This window comes from Ornithorhynchus anatinus, chromosome 5, assembly GCF_004115215.2.
Source record: "Ornithorhynchus anatinus isolate Pmale09 chromosome 5, mOrnAna1.pri.v4, whole genome shotgun sequence".
NCBI classification, from domain to species: domain Eukaryota; kingdom Metazoa; phylum Chordata; class Mammalia; order Monotremata; family Ornithorhynchidae; genus Ornithorhynchus; species Ornithorhynchus anatinus.
In genome coordinates this window covers 92049252-92072631 of record NC_041732.1, presented here as the reverse complement: position 1 = coordinate 92072631, position 23380 = coordinate 92049252, and the positions used below count along the sequence as shown (strand labels likewise).

The following is a 23380-nucleotide window of genomic DNA, read 5'->3' as shown; positions in this document are numbered from 1 at the left end:
AAAACAAAACAAAATGCTGAACATGAATTAAATTATAAATCAAGGTTCTGGGGAAGAAAACCAGGAATAAAAACATGCAGGTGTGGAGTAATAAAGCTCTGTTTGCTGCCCTGCTGGCGGTATCGCCATCCTTCTAGGAAAACGACTATGGAGATTAAACTGGGAGCTCGCGTCTAGGATCCTGAAGCGCTAACTGCTGGGAACAGGGCTTGTTGTGCTATCTCACTATCTGGACTAGTAAAGAGCCCGGGCCTGGGAGTCAGAGGACCTGGGCTCTGACACTTGCCTGCCGCTTGCTTGGTGATTTTTCTACAAAATCATCAGTCCACGTCTTCCCACCCCTCAAGACCCTCCAGTGGTTGCCCATCCACCTTGGCATCAAACAGAAACTCCTCACCATCAGCTTTAAAGCACTCAATCACCTTGCCCCCTCCTACCTCACCTTGCTGATCTACTACAATTCAGCCCACACGCTTCACTCTTCTAATGTCAAGCTATTCACTGAATCTCGATCTTGTCTATCTCACTGTCGATCCCTTGCCTACATCAACCCTCTGGTCTGGAACTCCCGTCCCCTTCATATCCGACAGAGAACCACTCTCCCCACTTTCAAAACTTGAATAAAATCACATCTCCTCCAAGAGGCCTTCGTCGACTAAGTCCTCTTCTCCCCGTTCCCTTCTCACTGCCCATGCACTTGGATCTGTATCCTTTAAGCACCTGATATTCACCCCTCCCTCAGCCCCACGGCACTTAAGTTCCAATCTATAGTTTATTAACGTCCGTCTTCCTCTCTGGACCGTAGGCTCGCTCCTGTGGGCAGGGACCGTTGTACTCTCCCTAGAACTTAGTACAGTGCTCTGCACACAGTAGGTGCTCAATAAATTGCATTGATTGTGTGAGCTTGGGCAAGTCACTTAACTTCTCTAAGTTGCCTCCGCTCCCTCATCTGCAAAATTCATTCATTAGTATTTACTGAGTGCTTACTATGTGCAGAGCACTGTACTGAGTGCTTGGAATGTACAATTTGGCAACAGAGACAATCCCTGCCCAATGATGGGCTCACAATCTAAATGGGGGAGACAGCAAAGCAAAACAGAACAAACCAAAAACAGGACAACCTCATCAGGATAAACAGAATCAAGGGGATGTACACCTCATTAACAAAATAAATAGGGTAATAAATAATATATACAAATGAGCACAGTGCCGAGGGGAGGGGAAGGAGGAAGAGCAGAGGGTGGGGGGATAGGGGAGGGGGAGCAGAGGGAAATGGGGGGGCTCAGTCTGGGAAGGCCTCTTGGAGGAGGTGAGCAAAATGGGGATTCAGTTTTCTGTTCTCCCTCCAACTTGGACTGTGAGCCCCACATCAGGCACAGACTGTCCGTCCTGATTATCGCCTATCTACCACAATGTTCAGCAGAGTGTTTGGCACGTAGTAAGTGCTTAACAAATACCATCATTAAATACCATCATCACCATTTTGCTTTTCCACTCAGCTAATCCCCACTCCCACCTCATTAATGTGAACACCCCTTGTTTTCTGAGATGTAGGAATACATCCTTGAGGTGTGTGTCAAAAACACTTGTGTTTTCTGCCACCTCTGGGAAAGTATTATTCATTCATTCATTCAATAGTATTTATTGAGCGCTTACTATGTGCAGAGCACTGTACTAAGCGCTTGGAATGAACAAGTCGGCAATAGATAGAGACAGTCCCTGCCGTTTGACGGGCTTACAGTCTAATCGGGGGAGACAGACAAGAACAATGGTAATAAAGTATTATTATAATTATTATTATCATCAGAGTTCCCTCTTTGAAAGGGTTTACGGTTACTCTAGCCAGTGCTGAGCAATGAAATGTTATACGTTGTTGTAAAGGAAGGCAAGAAGGTACAGTGAAAATCAGGGAACTATCCACAATAACAACCTTGGGCTAAATAGCTCTTCATAAACTGATGCAGACTAAAATTATCTTTTTTTTTAAAAAAAATTCAATTTTAAGCCTCTCCCCAGCCCTTTCACAAGCCGTTCTTCATGATTCTTTTAGAGGGCAACGTTGCCCTCTAATTAATTAAAGTGACAGTGCCTCCTTCACTGATTCTGTCTTGACTTTTTTTCTTGTCATCTGGCCAGAGAGGAATATTGAAAGGTCTATACTCCATATATTGTGCTGGCATATATATTAAATTATTCTTAACTAGAGATAATCAGGACTTCAGGTATTCTCCTGCTCTTTTTGCTTAAGCCAATTAGATTGTTCTACATCAGGTCCTCATAGTGATGGTATTTGTTAAGCGCTTACCATGTACCAAGCACTGATCTAAGCACTGGGGTAGACACGAGGTGATCAAGATGTCCCACGTGGGGCTCACAGTCCTAATCCCCATTTTCCAGATGAGGTCACTGAGACCCAGAAAAGTTGAGTGACTTGCCCAAGGTCACGCAGCAGACAAATGGTGGAACCTGGATTAGAACCCATGTCCTCTGACTCCCAAGCCAGGGCTCTTGCCAGAGGCATGCTGCTTCTCTGTTTTTCTTGCATTCTCCCCTATGACAGCAACTACCCTAGGCTGCAAATTCACCAATCGCTCAGCTTTACCAGGAAGTACCATATCTGAAATGGGGCTGGGCTTTTTCTCCGTGCAGTGACTGTGTGGAACTGAGATACTGTAAATTCTTCTTGAATCTGATCTCAAGAGATAATGCATTACCACAAGGCCAGTTTTATTATAAAAAACGGCTAGCTACTATTTTAAGCTCCACGGTGCTTTTGTATATTTTGAAATTATTCCTTCTAAATTGATAGCAAAGAATATTTTGCCGGTAAGAAAATGAAACTCAGGTGACGGTTTAAAGCATCATGATTTTGCATTCCCTGGGGTCCTCCAAAATTCAAATATTATCTCAAAGAAGTGAGAAACTTAAAAGAAGTTTAAACTTGTGAATGGTGGGGGGGGGGGGGGTGAGGGGGAGTTGGAGGGAGGGTTTTGTGTGTGTTTGTGTGTGATTGTTTCCTGCTGGTAATTTTCAACAAGATTCAGAGATGGTTAAGCACAGTCCTTTGCAGAGAATGCCTCATTGTTTGGGGAGAGGCTGGGGGTCGTTGCTGCACTCTGGTCCTGGCCCTGCCACCTCCACACAGCTCCATCTATTTGCACTTTCGTATGTGGCCATCTGCTGGGTGGGGCGTCCCGAGTTTAGGGTGCTTTGGGAAACTTCCAAGAGCTGGGATGTCATGGGGTTTGAAGGCTGCCTGAGCTCCCTCCCAGGCAGCATCAAGGGGATCCAGCTGGAGCCAGGCCAATTCCTGTCTTGGGGACCCTCTGATGTTGAGGGAGGAGAAGGAGCGGGAGCAGTGAGATGCTGAATGGGTCCCAGGGATGTTTCTTTCTATCTAGCAACTCAGGAGGGTCTCTGTCATCAGGACCTGGGCCAGACCAGATCCTCCCAAGTCACCTGTTACTCAGGGCCAGGCCCCCGAGGCCACCCAAGAGCCATGTTGCCTGGGATCCTACAACAGGGGGGACTCTGGTTAAGCCACACGGAGCACACTGAGCTCTGGCTGTGTTCACTAGAGGCCAGGAGGGACTGACCAACCCAGCAATTTTGGGGTCTATGACAATGACAGAATCAGGGGAGCTCAGCATCCTCCTGCAATCCGGGGAGCGTGGCCACCCTCCCTCGATCCATCCTAGAGAGAGTCAGGCTCGATCCTTTGGGGTTCGGAAGCTTCCTTGGAAACAGAGCCGAGTTGAAAAGAAATTCAGAATACAAACTGCTCTAAACCTGTCACGGGTCTCCCCCATCCTTCTGTCTTGGAAGTGTGGGGTGTTGGAGGCACCACCCTCACCAGTCCTGAAGCTTCCTTGCCAAGAAAGGTGTGGGAACAATATGTAATTCCCAGCCCACCCAGGTCTGAGTTCTGCTAGGAAATGGCAGATTCCAGCTCTACTCATTACCAAGGGCATTTTTGAGGGTAAGGAGGGCTATCGGGGTATCTGCTAGTGAGACTGCGGGCAGGGCAGCTGAGCCCAGCTGGCACGAGGCCCTGGAAATCAGGAAACGTTACTGAGCGTCCCTTGGAGAAGAGGACAAATAATTAACTGGCCCAAAAGCATAGTTTCTATTCCCTAGGTCACAGCGTGTTCTGGGGAAAACAATAGAAGCTATCGATCAAGCCCACTCCCCCCGACAAAAAAGCTTTGGCCGAAAACTGCTTTGTCTCAGTGAATTCAGCAACAAACCAAAGTCAGACTTTACTAGGGAATCAGCTAATTGTGCTTTTTCTAAGAATCTTTAGCTGGATCCCCAAAACTGGGAGTAAGAAAGCCACTGATCCATTCGGTGTCTGGTTGTCCCCTCTGCTCCCCAGTATTGGAAGCCTAGTAGGCTCGCCCCCCGTGGGCCCTCTTGTCCGCTGCCCTGGACAAGTTCCACCCACTGAAAGAACTGGGGGGGCGGTGAGGGCAGGCGGAGAAGCAGAATGTTAAGGCAGACTCTAAAGGGAAGTTAAGACCAAACGAGAATTTTGTTCCTTGGATAGTGGGGCTGGTAAATCACCACCAGGACCAGCCCTGTGGTCCTAGTTACCTTGTTCTCACTGTGTTAATGACTTCATTTTAAAATGTAAAGTATGCTTTTTTTTTCCTTTGTCTTCACACAGCAAGATCCTTGAGGCTACCTTAGTCTGTCAGATCATTTCTTTGTTACTTCCCCACCCCCCACACACTTTGCACCAAGTGAGGATCCGATAAATACAAACTGAGCTCTAGGCCAGAATAATATGCCAGAAAAACCCAGAGTACAGTCGCAAAGAGATTTCTCACTGCTTTGCTTGGAGAGGGTTTCTTGAAGCATAAAAACCCATTTCCCTTCCCCTCGTCCCTTCCAAGAAGCAGTAGCGGCTCACACAGTAAGCGCTCAATAGATACCGTCCATCGATCGACCGATCGATCCCCCAGTCTTTCTCTGCTCTGCAGAGTCGTCCAACTCCCGTACTTACAAGTGACCTGGAGCTCTGTCTGGACGGTGGCAGGAACTGCCTCACATTGGTTGGGGTCTCCTTCTCAATGGAATGCCGTCTCTGGGGTGGCTGCCGCCTCTCTGGTTGTGGGGTGGATGATATAGGCAAGAATTTCGGTGGCACTAAAGATTTAACTGGATAAATTAGTTTGCTTGCAAAGATTTGCTCACCAATCATTTGAACACAAATCTCTTCTTCAGTCCTAGCCACCGGCTTAGCTAGTGACCAACGGGTCCTGAGGCGCTCAGATACGAAGGTGATGTATCACACTGGGAAATGAAGGCATGATGGTGGAGCCGCAGTTGGCGGAGGAGGGCACTGACAGGGGAGAGGACTCGCTTCAGGTGGACTTTGAAAAGAAAGAGCCTAGGGTCTTTCAAAGTGCGTGAACTCCACCCTCAAAATTCACAGATGGACTACATATGGAATATGCAGAACCCCATATTTGCACAAGGCAAATTCTAAATTGAAAACATCAGTAGCTCCCTGGAAGACTTAAAACAAAAAAACAAACCAAAGAAACAACAAAAAAACAAACCAAAGAAACAACAAAAAGGGTCCAAAACAATAAATTAGATTTCAAAAGTGCTCCCTTTAACGTTTCCTCTGGGGGAAAAGAATTAAATTCTGGTGCACTCATTTCTGCCATAACATATGGTTTTCAATGTACATTTTGGCTAGAATGCAATTAAAGAATTAAAGAACATTCTTACAGATAGGGGAGTCTGTTTGGGCTTGGTGTGCCACCGTACAGAAGAAACCACTTGTGCACACGTATGTGCCATTAAAACAGTTGAGTATAGTGATGTGTGTCTTAAGGTGAGGTTTCACAAGAATTCAACCTTCATGTTAAAAGACATCTATCTGGGTGATTGTTCGAAGACAGGGTTACTTAAAAAAAGGATATTTCAGACTCTATAAGATTCTGGATTCATAGTCTGAAAATATAAGACAAAACTAGGGAAACTAATTCATGCTGGAGTTTTATTTACAATACTCATAAAATAAATCCTGCAGCAACGAGTTGGCATATGAAACTGGAATTAGGGACAGAGTTCAGTGTGACTTTCCATTCTGACTGTCCACTGGATTTGGGTTAAACACAAAACAAATAGCAAACAATCTTAATAGTCTAAGGTTGAGGAGTTGTGATCAAAGAATTTAGTTCATTCTTGTAATCCTCTTAAAAATTAAATGGGTTGAATTCAAAGGACAGGTTTTGTAAATAGATTTGGTGTTTATGGTGTAATCTTTTTACCAAAGACCTCTATCTATAGCATTTTAGCTTACAGGATGGATTTCTCTTCTAAGACAGTAAAGATTTACCCGCCAACACTAACTGGTCAAAAACGAGTCCACGTTCATATAACAGGAAAAAGGGTGGTGACCAGTTGAAGAAATCTGCCGAAAATAAAAAAGAGTCAAGTACTGGAAATGAAGAGCCCTGTATTCCAGCATCATTTCCGGTCTGCTGGATCATTTATGAAGCTCTCTGTCCCTCTGATTAAATTTCAGTGGCAATTTCTGCTCCCTGAAAATGTTCCTAGGGCACCTTGAGATCCTTTGGCAAAGTAGAAAAAGATTTTGGTGTGTAGTGTTCCCGTGTTGACCAAACACTTACTCTTTCTGGAGGTGGGGAACTCCAGCAAGGATTCTTCCGGCAGGGATGGGGACCCGCTGCTGCTGCTTGCTGACTTGTGCAGAGATTCTTCCTGGGAAAACAATGAGTGGGAGAGTGGTCAGTCCCTGGAGAAAGTTTCTCTCTTTTCCTAAAGGAGGCATCTTTTACCTCAAACATTTCTTTCTCCCTAAGCAGCTTCTTGTTTTTCAAACAACATACCGAGAAGCAACCTCAGAGCTCAAAATCTTGTGCAAGACAAACAGAAGTGGCCATCTGGAATATCGTAAACCAGCAGGAAATGTTTGGTAACTAGCTACTCATATTCAAAAGCGAACACTCCTTTGTTTAATGTTAGGATACTGGAAATACACTATTACACCATTATCCCAAACAATTCTTGTCTTCTGTATTCTTTACACTAGTAAAATGTCCAAAAATTTCTGTTGATTCTCTAGGAATGAATTGCCGACTGGTCATGTGACCCAGGAAAGAGAAACTTGCATTTGCTAGTTTTGTTGCTTTTTTATTCATTTATTCAATAGTATTTATTGAGCACTTATTATGTGCAGAGCCCTGTACTAAGCGTTTTATGGTATTTGTTAAGTGCCAGGCTCTTTTCTAAGCACTGGGGTAGCTAAAAGATAATCAGGTTAGACACAAGCCCCGTCCCACAAAGGGCTCACAATCTTAATCCCCATTTTACAGATGAGGGAACTGAGGCATAGAGAAATGAAGTGACTTGCACAAGATCACCCAGCAGATGAGTGGCAGAGCCAGGTACAGAGCCCAGGTCCTTCTGTCTCTCAAGCCTGTGCTCTATCCACTAGGGCATTCTGCTTCTCTAGTGATGGGCACAAATCTCCAGTGTATCACTGTCATATCGCAGCCTATCCCTTTTCCTTTGAACTCTCAGAACTCGTTTCCATTCTGGAAGTCTGCTCATCTGATTACAGTCCCCCCAAAAGCCCGTCGATGGGCAGGGACTGTCTCCATCTGTTGCCGAATTGTACATTCCAAGCGCTTAGTACAGTGCTCTGCACAGAGTAAGTGCTCAATAAATACTACTGAATGAATGAATGAAGGGTGGGGAGTAATGAAATGGGCTCTGACTGGCACTGCCACGGTGAATGTGTTTTTAAGGATCAGTCTTTCATGGGGGTGGAGGCTGGTTGCACCCACAACCCCTGTTTTATACTGATAAGACTGTAAGCCCGTCATTGGGCAGGGATTGTCTCTATTTGTTGCCCAATTGTATATTCCAAGCGCTTAGTACGGTGCTCTGCACAGAGTAAGCGCTCAATAAATACTATTGAATGAATGAATATGGCTCCAGTACAGTAAGAAGGGTCTAATCAAAGACAAGTTGGTGAAGAGAAGCTAGGTCCCAGCACCCTTGACACAAAGAAGGCTTGACGAGATTCACTTTTTACACCGTTGGGACCGACCACACTTAATGAATGAAGTAAAGAGAGCAAGCGAAGCCTTTATCCAGATCCATAGGAGGTCACTTGAGTCCCAAGGAGGGAAAAGCCCCCCAGCCAGCCCCCAGAATAATATAATAACAATAATGTTGGTATTTGTTAAGCGCTTACTATTCATTCATTCGATAGTATTTATTGAGCGCTTACTATGTGCAGAGCACTGTACTAAGCGCTTGGAATGTACAAATCAGCAACAGATAGAGACAGTCCCTGCCCAATGATGGGCTTACAGTCTAATCCGGGGAGACAGACAGACAAAAACAATAGCACTGTTCTAAGCACTGGGGTAAATACAGGGTAATCAGGTTGTCCCACGTGAGGCTCACAGTTAATCCCCATTTTACAGATGAGGTAACTGAGGCACAGAGAAGTGAAGTGACGCCCACAGTCACATAGCTGCAAGTGGCAGAGCCGGGATTCGAACCTATGACCTCTGACTCCCAAGCCCAGGCTCTTTCCACGGAGCCACGCTGCTTCTCTTATGCCTTTTGGTTACTGGAGATAAGAACAAAATGGGTGATAAGCACACATCACAGGGACAGTGGAAGGATAGCGTGGAAATCTTTCCAGATTTAGTAATAATAATAATGATAATGATGGCATTTGTTAAGTGCTTACCATGTGCAAAGCACTGTTCTAAGTGGTAGTACCTGAGTCAAGTACAGTAACAAACACAAGAACCCCAGCAAAATGCCCTGGTTATGCTGCCCAGATGCACAATGTTGAGATGATCTCTGGAAAGCGTAAAGCACTGGATCACAGTTTTCCCCTTGCTTTACAAGTGAAGCTTTCTAAGCTAGAGAAGCAGCATGGCCTAATGGAAAGAGCACAGGCTTGACAGAGGACCTGGGTTCTAATCCCAGCTCCGCCACCTGTCTGCTGTGTGACCTTAGACAAGTCAACTTCACTTCTCTATGCCTCAGCTTCCTCATCTGTAAAATGGGGATTCAATACCTGTCCTCCTTCCTACTAAGACTGTGAGCCCCATCTGGGACCTGCTTATCTTGTTGGGGGCAGGGACCATGCCTGCTTGCTAATGTATTGTACTCGCCTAAGTGCTTAGTACAGTGTTTTGCACATAGTAAGCACTCAACGACTACAATGATGACTATTTATCCCAGCGCTTAGTACAGTGCTTGACACACTGTAAATGCTTAAAAAATACCACAGTTATTACTATTATTACTCTCAAGGGTGAGCAAGGTAAGGGGGCCTTGTCAGATACATGCACACTAATTGTTTCTCTCTGTTTTCTGGACTCTTGCAGATCTAAGGCTAAGAGGTCGGGAAAACATTATTATTAAAGGCACGTAATGAACCTGGGGCAGAGCTCCACTGATTCAACTCGGTCAGCATGGGAGGGTCCCCAGCTTTTAAAAAGTTTGAGTGTGTTTTCAGTCAGGTTGGCTGCCAGTGCAGGCAACCACCGCAAGGGCATCAACAATAGCAAGGATGCACGGGACGGGGATGGCAAGATGAAAATGTCGGTGATGTTCTCTGGCACCTCCACCCTCTCCTGACCCCTTGCTGCTGGACGGGGTGAAGAGAAAGAAGAGAAAAGGCAAAAGGAAGAATCCACAAGAGGCCGGGAATGATCACAAACTGATCTGCCCCATCAATGATAATGGCCAGAGGTCAATAGATCATTTGCACGTTCCATTATTTATAAGTACGGGGGAAAAAAATTCTGTTTTCTCTTTCAAATTGATTACTTCTACTGGTCTCTCCTGGGCCCAGGACTATAAAACGAAAAAGAAGTCTCAATTTCTGCTATAATTCTACTGAGTTTTGCAGAGAACCTGCTCTTTTAAAAGCACAGGACTAAGTGGAAAAAAAGTAGGGAGCAACATGAAAGCTATTAAGAACACCTTAACAGTGCTGGACTCGCTCACTCAATCAATTAATCAATGGTATTTATTGAGCGCTTACTATACTACAGGCGTGGGAAAGCACCACATGAGTTGGCAGATGGGATCCCTGTCCAGAAGGGTGTTACAGTCTAGAAGGGGAGACAGACATTAACATAAATTGCATCCGAATCAGCCAAGTGGAAAGATGAGCAGCGTGGCTTAGGGGCAAGAGCAGGGGCTTGGGAGTCAGAGGACATGGGTTCTAAGCCCAGCTCTGCACTTGCCTGCTTTATGACCTTGGGCAAATCACTTCACTTCTCTGTGCCTCAGTCACCTCATCTGTAAAATGAGGATTAAGACTTAGCCCAACGACATGGGACAACCTGATTATCTTGTATCTACCCCAGCGCTTAGAACGGTGCCCGACACATAGTAAACGCTTAACAAATACCACTATTATTATTATTATGAGCTATAATCTCTCCAATTTAGAGCTCTCCAATTACCACTTCACCACTTCTGTGCCAACTAATCATTTCATCCTCTCAACCTCCTGGAGCACGGATGTATACAGCCTACTCATTCATTCATTCATTCATTCATTCAATCAATCAATCGCATTTACTGAGAGCTTACTGTGTGCACAGCATTGTACTAAGCACTTGGAAAGTACAATTCAGCAATAAATAGAGACAATCCCTACCCAACAACAGGCTCACAGGCACTTGTCAGCTGTGTGGCTGTGGGCAAGTCACTTCACTTCTCTGTGCCTCAGTTCCCTCATCTGTAAAATGGGGATTAAGACTGTGAGCCTCATGTGGGACAACCTGATTACCCTGTATCTACCCCAGCGCTTAGAACAGTGCTCTGCACATAGTAAGCGCTTAACAAATACCAACATCATTATTATTATTATTATTGAAAGAAGCTTAGGTGCTAACTCATGTACATTTCCCTCTTCTTCCTATCTGTAATTTATTTTTATGGTATTTGTTAAGGGATTTTGTCTCAAGAGCCATTCTAAGGGTTGGGGTAGATACAAGTTAATCAGGTCAGACACAGTCCTTGTCCTCCATGGGACTCACAGTCTAAGTAGGAAGGAAACAGGTTATTTCATCCCCATTTTACAGTTAAGGACACCAAGGCACAGAGTAGTCAAGTGACTTGTCCAACATCACACAGGAGGCACGTGGCAGAGCTGGGATTAGAATCCAGGTCCTCTAACTTCCAGCCCCACGCTCCTGCCACTACGCCACACTCTTTCCACGCAGGTCCGTCTCCCGCACTTGATTGGAAACAATTCCCCTAATCCTATTGTGCTCTCCCAAGCACTCAGGTACAGTGCTCTGCCCACAGCAGGTGCTCAATGAATATGGTTGACCGAGCGATTGTAGAGTTCACTTCCTGCCCTGTAAACAGTATTCCAGTGTGTAAAGAAGGACCCATCAGGGAGGGCTGTTTTTCCTAGTCTTACTCATGTCCATATCATGGGGCAGACTTGGAAAACAGACTCCTCCTATCAATTCAATTCCCCAGAGTCACCTGGGTCGGGGGGCGGATCACCCTGACACAGTCCTAAACCACACTGACTCCAGAGATAGAGGGTATGGACCTCACTCGCTCATGCCAATAGAATGTGTCCCCTCCCAGAAACCACAATGCCTTATAGCCTCTTGATGTACAGGCAGATCCACGAATCAGCCAAAGATCTGTTGCCGAATTGTACTTTCCAGGGACAGTGCTCTGCACACAATAAGCGCTCAATAAATACGATTGAATGAATGCATACCATCATCCATCCTTATGATGATCCTGCACCCTCTCTAGTGCCGACACTTTTCTCAATGGCTTTCGTGACCTTTATGAATTGGGGTCTGGTTTTGAAAACCGCCCTGAAATTTTTCCACTACAAACCGCTCTGTAAATACTGAAAGTATGTATCGGTTGGGTACATCGTTCTCCGGTAAGCCACATGATTTGGTGACTCCCACAGACAGAGGCCATAAGATGGGGTAGGCTCAAGGAAAGAGTGGGGGCTTTAAACTTTCTAATTCAGCATCTCGGGGAGAAAGGGAGGAGGTGGGAGGTGGGGAAAAGGGGCAAAGAAGAGGAGGGAGTGGGACTTCCCAGGGTGGAAAGAGGAGAGGGAAGGGGCAGGAAGCCAATCGACACACATCATCTGGGCTTTTTTTTTTTTGATTAACCTGAACTGTAAACAAATGAATAAGACACTGGGGTAAAATCTGGTAAAACCCCGTAAATCTATACCCTACATAGCAGTCAGCAATTTTTTTTTAAAAGTGAAGAATTCTGTCTGGGAGCAATTGGACCATGTGGAACCACTCAATTGATATTTACTGAGCCTTTTGATATTCACCTCAGCCCCACAGCACATATGTAACATATTCTTATACTCTACTATTTCCCCAGCTGTAATCTATTTTAATGTCTGTCTCCCCGTGCTGGTTGTAAGCTCCTTGTAGGCAGGGATCGAGTCTACCAACTGCTGTAATGTACTTTCCCAAGCGTTTAGGACAGTGTTCTGCACCCAGTAAGGGCATGGTAATTTGATTGATTGATTGAGCATTCACTCTGGGCACAGCACTCTAACTAAGTGCTTGGGAGAGTACAATGGAGTTAGTAGATATGATCCCTGCCCTCGGGGAGTTTACAAGGGATGGGTACAGAAATGAAGGGGAGCCCAGGTGGGCGTCAAGGACCAAGGGTTCGAAGAGAAAAGAGGGACGGAGAGGAGAGGATGATGGCAAAGGCAGATGCAGAGTGGCTATATCTGAGGAGGAATGTGGCTTAATTTATTCATTCAATTGTATTTATTGAGCAGTTACTGTGTGCAGAGCACTGTACTAAGAGCTTGGAAAGTACAATTCGGGAACCAATAGAGACAATCCCTACCTAACAACGGGCTCACAGTCTAGAAGTGGAAAGAACACAGGCCTGGGAGTCAGAGGCCCTGGGTTCTAATCCCAGGTCTTTCACTTAATTTCTCAGTCCTTCGGTTATCTCGTCTGTAAAATGGGGATTCAATACCTGTTCTCCTTCCTACTTGGATTGTGAGCTCCGTGTGGGATATGAACTGGGTCTGATCTGATGATCTTGAATCCTTCCCAGCACTTTGGGTACTCAACAGATAGTTAATGCTTAACAAATACCACAATTATGATGCAGCAGAAGCTGACAGGGGGAAGGAGCTGAGAGAGAAGCCCAGGGCAGGAAGAGGTGGAGGTCCAGGTTGAGAAGGAGTTGTAGGCAGTGACGATAAGGCCTCGACAGGCTGAACTGGAGGCAGAGGGGAATGGATGTTGTCAACTGAGGAAAGGTCTGGATTGTTATCCCCACGCCGAGCTCTTGAATAGCTTTGTCCGGGGGAGGAAGGGAAGGCGGAGAGGGACTACAGGGTTCCTTCCCACCCCATTCATGTCCCAGGCTGCCCCCACAGGAAAGAACTCGGGGAGAAATTCCCAAATGATGAACCTGCTCCTCTCCCTGCAGATCCCCAGTCTGTGAGTCATTTCAGACAGTGCGGCATTCCAGTGAGTCATAGGCCAGGCATCAAACATGGCCAAGTCAGATTAAAAACCTCTGAAAGTGTGGGCATTTTTTTTTAGCTCTCTAATAGGTTTCTACAAGGCAGTAACATTCTCCATTCTCTCGACTTCTCCCCCCCAAGGTTTTACTTTTCACAAGGCCTTGGTGGGTGCTCTCCTCAACTCTCCCCTGGGCGCTTTTCTCTTTTAAACTTAAAAATCAATGCTCCCTCAGGAATAACAAACACGAAGGCACAATACCTGCCTAGTTTCGTTTGCCCATGCTGTGGAAGGCACATGCCTGATAGTAAGTGGGCGAGAGAGATATAGAGATTAAGCCTTCTAACCCACTACCCGGCATGGCATCATGATACATTTACCAACGTTGCAGTTTAAAATGTGGCTTGAGAAGACAGACACCCCCCCCCCACACCAATGATAATTGGATTCCTATCAGGTGACTGGTAGCAGGGCGATCCCACAAAGTCAGTAAGACGGATTCTTCAAGGACAGGTCGAAGAGCTCTGAAGCAATGCGGCCAAGAAGACTTTAGGAACTGGGGAATGGCGGCTCTCACAAGCCTGCAGGCAGGGAGTACCAACAGCTAGGGAAAGAAAGCTAGCAGCACCAGAATGCCACTGTCCCTTGGTGGGCCTGGTCATGAGTGGGGAAGGACCAACCGATCCTGTTTTTACGTCTCAGCCACCGTTACAGGCTGGAATCATTCTTACTATGAGCAGCTTTCCGGATCAGAAAACTATTTGAGTGGAGGAGGTAGAGACCCCGACCCTTTAAGAGGGGTTATGGAAGAAAATGATGGCTCTAGCTAGGACTCATTAGGGAGTTTAAAGGAAGTGTGGAAAGGTGAAAGAGCTACATTGAGCCACAGGATAGTCCCTCTGGAACAGATCTGTCCAACTATGGCAGAGTGAGGAAAAGGTCACTCCATGCCCTTGCCAAGAAGGGGTACTGAAGGACTTTGAACAAGAGCCCTGGAAGGATCTTGTACACTTGAGGCCAAATGCTCCTGAGTAAGAGGGTTTTTTTGTGGGTGTTTTTGTGTGTGTGAGTGTGTGTTTGGTTTTTACACAGCCTTGGAATCTCATCTGTTCATCCCCAGTAAGCCAGGCACCCTTATGTGTGATACTGGCATGTTTTTTATTGCTGCTTGAACAGGAAGCTGATCTGGGTGGAAAAGTAAATCAGAAGCAGCATTATGGGGCAGCTGGTCTCTGGCAAATTCAAGGCTCTTAAAGAACAAAGAGTGAAGGAAGGGTGCTTCTCCCTCAGATGGGAGAGGGAAAGTAGGAAAACAGCTCGAGGGTGATTCACAAGGTCCCAAGAGCCTGACCAACAGACCTAATTAAGAAATTAGTACCAAGGATGACAAATTATAGACTCAGAGGCCAGAGAGATCTCAGGAGAACATTTGGTCCTGCCCGTGCTCCTAGGCAGGGGAATGACTACCCGATCCAGTTCAAATAGCCTCTAATCTTTTCTTTAAGAGCTCCCGGGACAGAGACTCCACAACCTCTTTTGGTAGCTCTTTCAGGTGTGTTATCACCCAGAGAATCTAGCAGTTCTTCCTTCTGTCCTTCTGAAATCTCTCCAGCTTCAATTGAAGCCCCTTTCCTCTTGTTCGGAATTCTGTGGACATGAAGAATAACTGGTCAGCATCCTCAAACAAAACCCTTCATGGGCTGAGGATGGTTATTCGGTCATCTCCAAGAGAAGCAGCGTGGCTTAGTGGCAAGAGCCCGGGCTTGGGAGTCAGAGGTTGTGGGTTCTAATCCCGGCTCCACCACTTACCAGCTGTGTGACTTTGGGCGAGTCACAACTTCTCAGTGCCTCAGTTACCTCATCTGTAAAATAGGGATTAAGACTGTGAACCCCATTTGGGATACCCTGATTACCTTGTATCTACCCCAGGGCTTAGAACAGTGCTTGGCACATACCATCATTACTATTATTTATTATTCCTCTGCTCTAGACTCTAGCCTATACAACACCAATTCCTTTCATCTTTCCTCTCAGGACCTGTTCTCTCCTGTGACTGTTTGTCCCCCACCCTCTCCCTATTCTTTTCAGTTTTTCCTCATAGGTTTTAAAGCACAGTGAGCCAAATGTGGCACTCTAATACGCCCCGAACTAATCAAGAACTTAGTATCTCGGCGCCGCCACTTGTCCGCTGTGTGGCCCTGGGCAAGCCACTTAACTTCTCTGTGCCTGTTACCTCATCTGTAAAATGGGAATTAAGACCATGAGTGCCACACGGGACAACCTGATTACCCTGTATCTCCCCCAGTGCTTAGAATAGTGCTTGGCACATAGTAAGCACTTAAATATCAGCATCATCATTATTATTAGAAAAATTTCTTCCTAACTCTTAAGTGGCTTTTCCTTACGTGAACCACTCCCGGACTCGGCTGACTTTACTAAGAATTCTACATTGCTGATTCACTCAGCTTGTGATCAGCTCCAGCCTCCAGTTCTCCTGCTGCTGGACCTGGGCCTAGCCAGTATTTCCTTTTCAGTATTTACAGTTTTCATCACCAAGGCTATTACTTTGCATTTGTTCCTATCAAGTTTCATCCTGCTTTTTTTTTTTCCAGTTTATCAAGGTTACTTTGCATTTCATTCCTGCATTTCAAGATATGAGCACAATTCTGATTCCTCCACCTAGATCTTCCATGAACACATCCAGTGAAGATCAGATATTTCCAAAGCCATCCCAGAGTCAGTCCTGAGAATCAGGACAACATATCCGTCTCACTGGCCATAAAAACCAAAAGCTTGTGGTTTGGAGCCCAGCCATTGAGACAGGAGCAGAACTAGGGCCCTGAGACACAAGCTGGCTGAAGCCCCCCGGCTTGTGGGGAACTCACCCACACCACCTGACCATCACCCCCAATCGACTGATTGCATTTAGTGAACACTTACTGTGTGCCGAGCACTATACTAAGTGCTTGGGAGAATGTACTACAACAATTAGTAGACATATTCCCTGCCCACACTGAGCTTACACCGTGAACTCATCCTGCTGCAGTTGATTCTGGGTTGCTACAATGGTGATAAAAATGGCAGAGCAGGGATAAGAGCAGCCAAGCTTCTTGTCTCTTCCTTCAGTTTGCCTAAGGCACCCATGGAAGCATTGTGCCGGTTTGGACCCAGGCCTGCCGTCTGGTTAGGACCTTATTTTGCTGGTCCTTTTGTGCCCTCCACTATCTGCAGCCTAGGGCAATGGAAGGAAGTGGAGAGGGATCCAGTCGGGGAGGATGGAACTAGTCTCTCTCTATTTTCTGCCTATATAAAAGTTCATTTGGGACTCTTTTTCTACAGTACTAACATTAATGGAAGGGTAAATAACTGATAGGACAGAATTAACACATTGGTTGGTCTTGAGAAGGCCTTTAATAGCTATTAATATTATTATTATTGTTATTTTTAGAAGGGGAAAGAGTATCTCTGGAGGGTGAGCTCTAGCCAAAGCTGTTACTTCTCCGACAGGAGCTGGCAGCCTCGTCCTGGCCTGGTCCCCAGAGGGAACTCGGGGTGGGGGGTAGGAGGAAATGAGAGGATGGCTGGTGGTAGTTCTGTAACCACCAGGTAGATAGAACCACCAGGCACTCGAGGGAGAGGCACAGTCAATCAATCACTCCTGTGGATTGCAAACTTTTCATGTGATAGATGTAACCACCAGATAGAATGGCAAAGAGATTTGGAAATCTTAGCTGGGGTTTCCCTCATCTAAATCCAGTAAAGGACCTTCCCAAATCTCTTACTTAATCCAAAAGAGAATTAGTAGATTATCTTCTCAGCTTCTGGAGCTGGAGTTCAAAGATGGCTGAAGAGGATCTCTGCTTAAAGGAGTATATTGACCACTTGAAGTGGCTCAGCAGCAGAGAAGGAAAGCATCGCCAGCTAGATTTTCTTCCCCAGAGCTCTATTTTCACTCCAGGCCAACAAGGCTCAGTGCTAGAAAAGCTGCATCTCCTCTCGTAGAGAAACCAGTTCATCGAAATGCACCGAGACGCACGTGACCGTGCCAAAGAAGGAGCAGGGCTGGAATGGTCCTGGGGGAGTCCAAAGCCGGCGAGCTCACAGTACGGCAGGGACTGTCTCTATCTGTTGCCGACTTGTTCATCCCAAGCGCTTAGTACAGTGCTCTGCACATAGTAAGCGCTCAATAAATACTATTGAATGAAAGGATTTCTAAAAATACAACGCTTTCGGAGGCTGCTGAACCCAACGAGCTGTAAAGTGAGAAGCCAAAACCTCCTTTGTTTGCTCCACACTGGCCAAATGAATTCCAGGTGAAACTGGAAGCACCCAATACTGTTAAAAGCTGATGTGGAAGGCTCGCAGGCCAAGTAGCAGCTGAAATGGACAGAGTGAGTGAAACCCTTGTTTGTGCTAGACATTGGAGGCTTCGTCCCGGACACACATTTGAACCTTACAAGAGGAGCTGGAGATGGAATCCAGAAGAGACACCCTACGGAGCCTCAGGAATCTGGGCAAAAGGTTGGACTGAGGACTCCCATCAAATAGCCAGGGCTCAGCCTCGTTGTGACAGCCGCAACTAAAGAAATCATGGAATCCAGGCCCGGGAAAATGCTCTAGAGGGTTTGAAAAGGGAGTTTTTTAAAATTCTGACCCTGCTGGGGCTTGGGAAGCTAGCTCACCAGAAAAGACTCAAACTACAGAGATGGAGAGTAGGCTGGTTCTTTTCCTGAGCAGTTCATTCATTCAATCAATTGTATTTATTGAGTGCTCACTGTGTGCAAAGCATTGTAATAAGCATAGTGTCCTAGGGACATTCTCCCATAACAAGAGGGGTGGGAGGTTGGGACAAAAGGGTCAGGATGATCTCCCACTCAGTGAGGCCTGAGACTCAGAAGCCCAGAGAGCAGTTCTGGAAGGCTTGGGGCAGCAAAGGTCTAAAGAGGAGGGTAAACAAAAAGTCTGGAAATCTGGAGGGGCAGAGTTCCAGGAGAAGATCTGTCAGGACAGCTCATTTAGGGAGCTTATCACCATCTAAGGGGCAACATTCAGGGAGCTCATCGAAAGCAAAGATCCCCAGGAGTCAATTTACACCCTGAACTGTGAGATGGAAAACAATAATAACAATTGTGAGATTTGTTACACGCCTACGAGGTGCCAAGCCCTGGAGTTGATATGATATAAACAGATCGGAACCCTGTCCCAAATAGGTCTCACTGTCTAAAGGGGAGAGGGAACAGGTATTTCATACCCATTTTACAGATGAGGAAACAGAGGCACAGAGAAGTTAATTTTTTTCACAGTATCTGTTAAATGCTTACTATGCGGCAGGCCCTGTACTAAAAGCTGGGGTAGTACAAGATAATCAGGTTGGAGCAGTCCGTGTCTCACGTGGGGCTCGCAGTCTTAATCCCCATTTTACAGATGAGGTAACTGAGGCTCAGGGATGTTTAGGGGCTTGTCCAAGGTCACACAACAGACAAGAGGTGGAGCAGGGATTAGAACCCAGGTCCTCTGACTCCCAGGCCCAGGCTCTTTCCATTATGTCATGCTGCTTTCCATTAGGCCACAAAGGGACCATGTCAGACCTTGAGCACTTGCCAAGGGAAGCTGATCTGGCTAGTTAACAGGGACCTTTGAATGTATACAGCGATTACTGAAAGAAAACCAATGGCCCAGTGAAAATAATGTCTAGTCATGGGGCCCTGGGGCCTGCCTGGATTTTTAAAGGTTAAAGTAAGTTTTCTTCTAAAACTACTGGCATGTAGCAACAGATGTAAACAGGCAAAGATTTGCTAGACTCTACACTAGCCAGCTCCTTCTTAAAGTACTGAATGTGGTTGTCACCACATTTCCAAAGATGTGGAGAAATTGGAGAGGGTTCAGATAAAAACAATAATTCTGATGGGAGAAGAAAACAGGCCCTAGGGAGAAGAGTTGAAATTGGTATTGGGTAGTGCGGAGAAGGGAAGATTAAAGGGGGTCACAACATTTCATGTCCTTGAAAACAGGCATTTTCACATTCCAATAAATGATTCGGTGGGACAGAGTGGGCAACCCAAAAGTCTTAGCGGATGGTTTATGAGTTGACGGTGGGAGGTGTAACGAAGTGTATGGAGGCCGCCGATCTTGAGGAGAAGTGGGGGAACTGGCCCCAACCCTTTATAGTCTTCTTCCTACTTAGAGAGACAGCCCCTGTGGCAAAGTCCTTTGTTCAGAAGCTGGGTAAGCTGCCTGCAGAGCAGCCAAGGATGGGTTCCTCTGGGACCCGTGTTGATTCATTCATTCAATCGTATTTATTGAGCACTTACTTTGTGCAGAGAACTGTATTAAGCTCTTGGAAAGTATAATTTAGCAACAAAAGAGACAATCCCTACCCAACAACGGGCTCACAGTCTGTCAAGTCCATAGAGAAGAGACTTGAGACCAGATCTCCTTGGGCTCCAATTCCCCTAAGAAGGCCGTGTACCTGACCTAACCACTCGGCGGTTCCTTACCAGAGCTGAAAGAAGGAACTGTCCAGTAGCTTGCACTGGTAAAACAATGTGGCATTGATGCTACTCCAGTAGGAGTTACTTCAGAGTGGAGGCTTTTTTCTTTTCTCCTCCCCCTTTCATCACTGAGCCTCTCTCTGCTGCAGCTCAGAAGGCTGGCAAAATGATAATGATAATAATGACATTTGTGAAGGGCTTAATATGTGACAAACTCCATTTTAAGTGCTGGGGAAGAGCCAAGATAATCAGGTCAGCCACTGTCCCTGTCCCACATAGGGCTCAGAATCTAAGTAGAAAGGTGAATAGGTACTGAATCTCCATCTTACAAATGAGGTAACCGAGGCACCAAGAAGTGAAGTGACTTTCCCGAGGTCACACAGGAGACATGTGGTGGAGCTAGGATTAGAGCCTAGGTCCTTTGACTCCCAGGCCTGTGCTCTTTCCACTAGGCCACGCTGCTTCTCATCTGATTGGAGACTTTGAAATGGGGACTCCATAGCTACTGGTTTGGGGGCACTTGTGGGTGTGGGAGGGAGTGGACCTGACCCCACCTAGGGCAGTGACATGGGGTCCAGGTTAAAGTTGCCAGTTGGCCACCGGCAGCCCCGCCTGCTGCCCCAGAAAATCAGACTTGGCTCCGGCTGAAGGGCGGGGACTGCTCTGGGATGGGGCGTAGGGAGCCCAGTGGGACGTGGACCCATCGCCTGGCGGGTTCCCTCTGACCTCCCTGGGCCGTACCATGAGCTGGAGCACGCTCTCCTTTCCCCCCTTCCCTCCCCATCCCCAACGCATAAATGCCTGGCTGTAAGAGCAAAAGTGGGCATTCAAACCATGGCGGCAGCTAATTTAAATTTGCCCCTGGCCTCCTCTAACCCCCACCCAGCATTTCAGGAAGATAATTTTTCACTTTCACATCTTTCCCCTTCAGCATGGGTGAGGAGCCGGCCCCACTAGAGGAACTCAGGACCACCGGAAAGTTGCCCGGTTTTCAGGAATGTGGGATGGGGACTCTGGCACCCTTGCATAAGTTCTTACTGCCCTACTGACCTTGGAGTAAATCAAAAATGATCCCTGACCTCCAGATTTAGGGAGCTGAGCTGTAAACCTGGAGCTAGATATCCTCGCCATTTTCCTCCAGCTCTCGGTAACACCTGGAACTCTTACAGGCAGTGCAATGTCCCCTTCTGGTGCCATCTGCCTGAGCAGAAGGAATGCTAGGAGACTGGTCTGCTTAACTCTTCCCTCCCACAGCGCCTTTGCCCCAACCTTCCCACAGTATTCCCCACTCGGGAGTAAATCCAAAGTAATGCCACGGAAGCTCCAACCAAGCACCCACTCTTCTCGCCGACTGTACCTGTGATCCCTCTTCTGGTGGGCTGTCTGGGAGGTGGTCCCAGACTGACAAAATGAGGGTAGGAAGAGAGCCTGGTGACTTGCACTGTCGACCTAAATCTACCCTGCCGTGTCAGGGCTCTCCACTCCAGGTCGTCATGTGACCCAAGGAAAGGCAACCAGCTGAGAATGCTGAGGGTCCTTGGGGCAGAGGCACTGAGGAGGGGCAAAACCTGTCCTTCAAATCCCTCTTAAAACCAGTCACCTTTCCTTACTGCTGCTCGGTTCAGGCAGCCCTCTGCACGGACTGTCTCCGGGGAGAAGATTCTGGAATCCGGTTGGGGAGACGCTGGGCTTCCTTACCTCTGATTCCGAACTATCCAATTCGGCCAGCGTTGGGGCTTTGAGGAGTTTCTTTCTCGGCACTGTCATCTGGCTGGCATTTCGACCATTGGCTTTTGACTGGGATGTTAAACCCCCATTCGCTACGGAAGGTCCCGTTAATTTTTTTGAAGTCTCAGGAGTGGTCACATCTGGGGAAGACACAGAGATGTTTTAAAATGAGCGGTTAAATGGGACGATGGCTTAACAGTGTCCCGACATCCACGAATGAAAATAGATGATGTACGAAGTGATTCCTTACATTTCAGATCTTAATCCTAAAGGAGGCACAGAGTCGATGTTTAATGTATTTACATAAAAGAGTATTATCACTGAGCTTATAGAAAATGACCGTTGTAACAGTCACAAGACATTAACTGGGACTCTCCACAGACACATCTGGACTAATTTGACTTTTGTCATACGCTTCATGGTAAAACCGCAGGCCATTGGTAGGAGAGAGAATGAAATCAGAAGGGTGTTGAGACAGACGGTATCAATAAAAAAAAAGGCGATACAATTTTGTTTAAACACTTGCATTTTCTGGCCTACCTTGTGGCATATAGGAAGGAGCTGGGATCCATTCCCCACAGCAGGGCTTGTTTTAATTTTTTCACTGAATTTTACATAAGGCATTGGAAGTTAAGAATAAGCAAATAATATGGAAATAGAGCTGTAACTAATCTTTTTTGTCAGTGACATCTGCATTAATCCTTTGTTAAATTCCATATTTAACTTGCACTAATGAGTTTAATTCACATGCAGAGCCGGGAAAGGGTAGGGAAGCTAGTCCACCGAGCCCGTTTCCAGGCCATCTATCCCCCTGACCTTTTTGCCAGACTAACACATTTCAGTTTAGCTTTGAATGTTTCGAGGCAAATCAAGTACCGTGACTTGTTTGGCAGCAACACTGGAATACTAAGTGGGATTTCAAGATGCTTTTTAAAAGAGGATTTTTATTTTAGGGCAGAAAAGAGAACCATTCATAGAAAAAACCTGCCACTCTGGAGTGCCCATTTGAGCTTCAATTTCTGATAGAGTTTACTTACAATTCCTAGAAATGAACTTATTAATTGATAGAAGACAGCAGAAATAATCAAAAATATGGATAACTCTACCAATCTCAATTGTATCAATGCCAAGTTCTCCTCTAACTGTAAGCTCACTGCAGACAGAAGAAAGTGTCTGTTAACTTGTTATAGTTATTGTACTCTCCCAAGCGCTTAATACAGTGTTCTGTACTGGGTAAGCACTCAATAAATGTGATTGATCGACTGACTCCTTTGTTTCCAAAGCATCTCACAGTAACTTCTGAATTGTACCAAAGTGAAAAAGGGCCTCTTATCCAGGCCATCAGGGGGTTGTAATTAAACTGTACTACTTTGGTTGGAAAATTCAACTAAGGCAAGTATTAGTAATACCTTGGAAGGAGTCACAAAGTTAGTTTTCGGGTTAGCCTCCAACAGGCACTGTTTAGGAGGTGAAACATACAAGTTTTTTCAACCTCTGACCCATCTGCCCTGTGAATGGTAATATTGTCTTTTGTAGAAGGGGGCTTCTCAAGGGCTAGAGTGTGGCTAGCCTCAGGATTCATAGCGGCACTCCCAGCTCTCTTGCTCCCCTGTCCCTTCAGGGACAGCCAGCGCTGGC

At 46.2% G+C, this 23380-nt stretch overlaps 1 protein-coding gene across 8 annotated transcripts in view; it reads right to left on the bottom strand.

Moving 5' to 3' along the window:
- SPIRE1 (spire type actin nucleation factor 1) overlaps positions 1-23380 on the bottom strand; it is a 183543-nt gene that overhangs the window by 9537 nt on the left and 150626 nt on the right. For 4 of the 8 annotated variants that reach the window (XR_003759843.2, XM_029066004.1, XM_029066008.1 and 1 more), the window contains 3 exons: positions 21713-21882; positions 6648-6738; positions 5006-5160 (listed from right to left, as the gene is read on the bottom strand). Coding sequence is in view for 7 of the 8 variants with exons in the window: in XM_029066004.1 (XP_028921837.1) it covers positions 5006-5160; positions 6648-6738; positions 21713-21882 (416 nt within the window). In the remaining variant the exon portion in view is untranslated. The remainder of the gene's footprint in view (positions 1-5005; positions 5161-6647; positions 6739-21712; positions 21883-23380) is intronic. The other 4 variants (XM_029066005.1, XM_029066009.1, XM_029066007.1 and 1 more) reach the window with 1 other exon arrangement.